This window comes from Mus pahari, chromosome 10, assembly GCF_900095145.1.
Source record: "Mus pahari chromosome 10, PAHARI_EIJ_v1.1, whole genome shotgun sequence".
In the NCBI taxonomy this organism is placed as follows: domain Eukaryota; kingdom Metazoa; phylum Chordata; class Mammalia; order Rodentia; family Muridae; genus Mus; species Mus pahari.
In genome coordinates this window covers 57,852,906-57,859,563 of record NC_034599.1, presented here as the reverse complement: position 1 = coordinate 57,859,563, position 6,658 = coordinate 57,852,906, and the positions used below count along the sequence as shown (strand labels likewise).

General features: G+C 39.7%; 1 protein-coding gene across 1 annotated transcript in view; it reads left to right on the top strand.

The window, feature by feature from the left end:
- The window catches only part of Pias1 (protein inhibitor of activated STAT 1), a 101,493-nt gene that overhangs the window by 25,803 nt on the left and 69,032 nt on the right, over nt 1-6,658 (top strand). Inside the window, exon 2 of the mRNA XM_021206424.1 lies at nt 2,624-3,068. Within this exon, the coding sequence (XP_021062083.1) occupies nt 2,624-3,068 (445 nt within the window). The remainder of the gene's footprint in view (nt 1-2,623; nt 3,069-6,658) is intronic.

Genomic DNA, 6,658 nt, shown 5'->3' with positions numbered 1-6,658 from the left:
GTAGACCAGGCTGGCCTCGAACTCAGAAATCCGCCTGCCTCTGCCTCCCAAGTGCTGGGATTAAAGGCCACCACACCCAGCTTTTATTTATGGTTTGGGTTTGTTTTTTTTTTTTTTTTGATTTTGTTTCTTTAAAAACAGATTATCTTGAAATAAGGATCATTCCTATAGTATTCTCAAGTTAGCCTTAAACTGAAGTTCCTTCTTTTTCAGCCTCTCAAGTACTAGGAGCACAGATGTCCAGCTTAAGTAAATATAAATGTATAAATATAATACATTTCTGGGAATGGGGAGTTGGTGTGTGGTTAAGAGCACTTGATGCAGCTTTTCCAGAGGATCCAAGTTCTGTTTTCAGTGCCCTTCTTGGGCAGCTCACACTACTTACAATTCTTGCCTTGGGATCCAGTATCTTCTTCTGACCTCTGCAGGCTCCTGCACACATGTAGATACACTGATACAGACACACGGACATGCAGACACTCATATATTAGGAGGGTGATATGAGTGTCATGAGGAAAACTTGTAGGAAGTAGTTTATCCATTGTGTGGATGCTGAGGACTGACAAGTAAGTACCTGTAACCACTCTGCTGTGCTGGCTCTATTCTAGTCTCCCTTCTCTTTCCCTTCTTCTCTTGACAGGGTCTTACTGTATAGCCCTGGCTAGCCTGGAACTCTTCTATGTGTAGACCAGGTTGTCTCAAAGAGATCTGCCTTCTAAGTGGTGGGATTACAGATTGTTCCATCATGCCTGACAGTTCTCTTTTTCCAATTATTTTATACCTTTCTTGGATGTTTTAGTGAGTAGGGAAAAGATACCATTGTCGTCCTATTTACAGCCTTTGCTAGTATCCAAAAAGAAAATACCTATATCAAGCTGGCTTAGAACTTAGATCCCCCTCTCTTAGTCTCCCACTTGCTGCTGTTTAAGTTGTTGGCCATTGTGCTCAGCAGTTTGTTTCCAGCATCTGGGATTCATCTTTGTACGCCTCTGTAAAGCACAGGAATTTGGGCATTGATTTGAATGACTTACCACTGTGTACTCCACCTCTATTCCTCCTGGCATGCTTTTCTTGTTCATTCTTTCACTGTCCAAATAGTTGATAATAAACTCTAGTTCTAGATGCAGAAGATAAAATGGTTGCACCCTAGTTCGAGAACAGTTATCAGCCCTGGAAAACCTCTGTCTAGGCAAGGAATTGCCATATGGCTAGAAAAGCCAATGCAACAGGATAATTGTGTACATAAATATCTGAGAAATGGCCAGAAGAGAGAGACAGTAAAACAGTTCCAATCTGCTAGGACAAGCTGGTGAGGCTGGACTTGAAGGTGGGAACAATGGAAGGACTGTTTATCTTTGACTGGCCATCTGTATTGCATCAGAGTATTCACTCATTGGTCACTTTAGGGGGATGTTCTGCTACCTGAAAGGACCCTCTAGTGCAGTGGTTCTCAATCTGTGGGTTGTGGTCCCTTTGGAAGGAAAGGGTAGTTAAATAAATTCTGTGCAAGGGTCATCTAAGACCATTGGAAAACACAGATATTTACGTTACAGTTCATAACAGTAGCAAAATTACAGTTATGAAGTAGCAATGAAAGTGATTTTATGGTGTGTGTGTGTATGGGGGGTCACTACAACATGATGAACTCTGAAAGGGTCCCAACCAATGAGAACCACCGGTCTAATGTGTTAGCCGAGAAAGAAGGTATTTATAATGAGTGGCATGGGAAGGCAGGGAGGCAGTGCAGCCACTGTGTGGTGTTATTTGATATGAGGCCAGAGAATCCAACAGTTAAGGAATAGAGGATTTAATGACTTTAAGCTTGCAGGTGTGTGTCCATCCTGGCATTTCCTGTCAGAGACAGGACTTCCATAAGTAGCAGTGTGGTTTTTGGTTCCCCTTTGTGTTGCTTTAAAATGGGAGGTTCAGATTAGATCTCCATGTTCTTAGAAGGTAGGGGAAGTAGAAAACAGTGTTGAAATAAATTGTGAACACAGGATTAATGAAGGTAAGTAGATTTCTGTTGTGTGGCTTCACCTATTATGGTTGTACAGATGGAATTCCTGATGGCTTAAATGAGAAGTGCAAGCTTTAGCATCTGATGGGACTGCCAGCTAGCTGTATAAGAGGTAAGCCACAGGAAGATAGCAACTGTTCTTGGATTCCAGAGTTAGTATAGAGCAGTACTTGATAATGTGACTGGTTTTGAGGTGGGGTGTCTGTCTGGCTTTAATATACTTTTTCCCCAGAAAGTGGGAATACTCCTGAGGGCACGTTACTCTCTTTGCCATCCACAGTGTCTGCTTCTATTATTATTAAGTGAGAATTATTAAGTGCTTATTGATATCGCTGAGCAGTAAGCTAAAGCAGTAAGCTAAAGCAGTAAGCTAAAGCAAGATGTGGTGCTGGCTCTTTTATAATCAATCTCACATGGAAATCCATAAACTTATACATAGCATTTTTTAAAGTTTCTTTGCTATTAATTAGTTAAACTTTGTTTAAAATAGGATGGTAAATGGGCTGGCATTTAAGAAAACAATATGAAGAAGTGAAATACAAATTTTAAAATTGTAAATTATGGTTTCAGATACTAATATTTTACATTTTACTTTTTTTCTCTAAGCAAATGGTTATGAGCCTTAGAGTTTCTGAACTCCAAGTACTGTTGGGCTACGCTGGGAGGAACAAGCACGGACGCAAACACGAACTTCTTACAAAAGCCCTGCATTTGTTAAAGGCTGGCTGTAGTCCTGCTGTACAAATGAAAATTAAAGAACTCTACAGGAGGCGGTTCCCTCAGAAAATTATGACGCCTGCGGACTTGTCTATCCCCAACGTACATTCAAGTCCTATGCCTCCGACTCTTTCTCCATCCACCATTCCACAGCTCACTTATGATGGTCACCCTGCATCATCCCCACTACTCCCTGTTTCTCTTCTGGGACCTAAACATGAACTGGAACTCCCACATCTCACGTCAGCGCTGCACCCAGTCCATCCGGACATAAAGCTGCAAAAACTACCATTCTATGACCTGTTGGACGAACTGATCAAACCCACCAGTCTAGGTAAGAGTGATGTGGAGCTGCTTGGTCATGCTGTGCTTAGCGCTTTTCTTAGACGTTAAGTTTGACTCCGTTTATGTTTGGTAGTAGTGTCAGGGTGTTAACGAGAATCTTTTGAGTTTAGATTAAGTCAAATATATAAGAGCTGTTATTTAGACAAAAATAAAGAGGTGGGGTGGTTACCAATGGGGTCAGACACAATAAATACTAAGTTTGAAACAAAGATTCACTATATAAACTCTGGCTATCCTCCTGTATATTTCAGTATATACCAAGCTGTCCTTTAACCCACAAAGATCCTCCGGCCTCTGCCTTCTGAGCCATTTGTCCCACCTTACCTGGCTCCTAATTAATGTACAGTAACCCTTATAAAAACAAATTACCAACAGTCTCTAAATTCTGTTCTTAATTTTCAGCGGTAAAACAGACTGACTAGTTTGGATTACTTGAATGTATAAATAGTTTTAATTATCATGAAAGGAAATTTAAGCTTTGATGTTGTAGTTAACTTTCAGCTGCTGTTTTTAAGTGGAGACGTGTTTTAAGCATACACATGTGACATAACATGAATTCATATTCATAGATAATATGAGTGCTAGAAGTTCTGTTACTAGGTTTCCTGTCTTGAGATTTCCTTATCAAGGTATAGAGTTCAACATATTAACCACTTTTAATTGCTGTGATGTCATCTTGCTTTACTAATGTGAAACAAAACTGACATTGTTGTGATTTTTGATGCCTTTGGTGTGATATTCTTTAACAGACTTTTTTGGTTGCTGCTTGTTAGAAATCTGTTTGGGTGGGCTGTGGTGGCGCACACCTTTATCCCAGTACTTGGGAGGCAGAGGCAGGTGGATTTCTGAGTCTACAGAGTGAGTTCCAGGACAGCCAGGGCTACACAGAGAATCCCTGTCTCGAAAAACCAAAAAAAAAAAAAAAAAAAAAAAAAGAAGGAAGGAAGGAAGGAAGGAAGGGAGGGAAAAAGGAAAGGAAAGGAACGGAAAGAAAAGAAGTTGGTGTTTGGCAAATTGTTGCTGCCAATCTATCTCCAGTGGTTTATTTTTGTGCAGTATTTGTGTAAGAACTTTTGTTGGTGTTTGAGGGGAGGTCTCCCTGCTTTTCCTTCCTTGGTGCTAAGATTACATGTGGGAGCTACTGCCTCCAGCTCAGATTTTTTTTTTTATTCTTAAAATGTAAACAAAACTAGTGAATATATAAATAACAGACCATGTGTGCCCCAGAGCCTAAAGTATTTCCTGTCTGCTTCTTATAGAAATGTTTCTTGATTCTTGTCATTAATATTAAACATTTCAGTTTGAGGAATTGCTAGGTATTAAGAAAAAGTTTTGAATACTTTTAGAGAATGTGGGGTGTTGTTTAGGTTGGGGTCTAATTCATCCCATGTTGGCCTGGCATTCCATATGAAGCAGAGTATGACCTTGAATTCTTTTTTTTTTTTTTAAGATTTATTTGTTTTATTTATATGAGTACATTTTAGCTGTCTTCAGATATATCAGAAGAGGCATTCGATCCCATTACAGATGGTCATGAGCCACCATGTGGTTGCTGGGAATTGAACTCAGGACCTCTGGAAGAACAACAGTTAATGCTCTTAACCACAACCACAGAGCCATCTCTCCAGCCTGACCTTGAGTTCTTGATCCTTCTGTTGCTACCTCTACTGGAATTAGGGGCATATGCCATCAGTCTTTTGGAGAAGATTTTTTTGGTTAGGTTTTTAATTTATTCTTTGAGAAATTCGTATGTGTATACAATATATTGGGTCACATCTACCCTCTTCTCCTTCAGCTCTCCTTGGACCCTCCTTAGTATGCCCCTCCTAACTTCAGGTTCTTTTTGTCTTTTTTTTTTTTTTTTTTTTTTTATAATCCACTGAATCTAATTAGTGTTTGTGCATGGTGTGGGGCCATATATGATTTTGAGAGCATTACTGAAATTCTGTCACTGATAGAGGAAGTATTTGGTTTTAGTTACTTTCACAGAATTTCCCAGAATAAATGAAGATACAGAAGGTATTTTCATACATGAATTTTATTATTATATTTGTGTATGTGTCCACTTCTGCATGCACATGTGACAGCTTATTTAGGAGGTTAGAGAGTTGGTTTTCTCTACCATGCACATTCTCATGATCAAATTCAGACAGTCAGGCTCGAAGGCAAATGCCCTTACATGCTGAGCCATCTTTCCAGCCTGACAAACAGCATGAACGTTATAATACACCATCTTACTATTTTTTTAAAAATTGACTTTAGAGCTGAGTGGTGATGACACACGCCTTTAATCCCAGCACATAGGAGGCAGAGGCAGGCAGATCTCTTGAGTTCAACACCAGCCTGGTTTATGACCAAGTTCCAGGACAGCCAAGGGCTATACAGAGAAATCCTCTGTCCAAAAAAAATTAACCAAACAAAAAATGTTTTTAGATTTATTTTATTATATGTGTTTAATTGTTTTGCCTGTTCATGGGTGCCTAGTGTTGTGGGGGTCAGAAGAAGCCATTAGATCCCCATTAGGAACTGGAGTTACTGGTTATGAGGTACCTTGTGCATGCTGGGAATTGAACCCAGGTCCTCTGTAAAAGCAGCCAGTGCTCTTAACTGCTGAACCATCTCTACAACTCCATTTTATTATTTTTTAAATTTATTTAATTTTATTTTGTATGCATCAATGAGGGGGTGTCAGATCCCCTGGAACTGGAGTTACAGACAGTTGTGAGCTGCCATGTGGTTCCTGGGCATTGAACTCTAGGTCCTCTGGAAGACCAGCTAGTGCTCTTAACTGCTAAGCCACCTCTCCAGCCCCTGATCCCCATTTTATCCTTAAAATGACTGAAACAAGAAAGAATCTACCTAATGCATATAAAGCTTGTGTGTGTTCATTGGAAAATAAAGTTTGTATCTAGGAAGCCACATGGACAAGGAGAAAATTGACTCATAAGAGTTGTTCTTTGACCTCCACATGTGTGTGCTACCTGTATCCCATAAATAAATAATTTTTTGTTTAAAAAATATCAACAGTGAATTATATATAACAGACCATGTGTGCCTGCATAGCCTAAAGTATTTGCTGTTTGGCTCTTTTAGGAGATAGTTTGTAGATTCTTGTCATAAATCACTGGGTATTTCAGTTTTGTTGATTGGTGAAACTTGAGAACACATTTTGAGAATTTTTGGACGTTTTCTTTCTTTTTTCTTTTCTTCTTTTAAAACAAACAAACAAACAAACAAACAAGGTCAAACAAGGTCTCATGCATCCCAGACTTGAAACTCCTTGTACATAGCCCAGGCTGTTCTCAGACTTGTAGCAATCCTCATGCCTCCCTCAGCCTCTTAATTCCATCACTACCAGCGTGCAGCACCACAGTCTGAAGTTACTTAGGGACTTTGGTGGGCCCTTTTCCTTTTCCTTTTCCTTTTCCTTTTCCTTTTCCTTTTCCTTTTCCTTTTCCTTTTCCTTTTCCTTTTCCTTTCCCTTTCCCTTTCCCTTTCCCTTTCTCCCTTTCCCTTTTTCTCTTTCCCTTTCCCTTTCCCTTTCCCTTTCCCTTTTTCCCTTTCCCTTTTTCCCTTCCC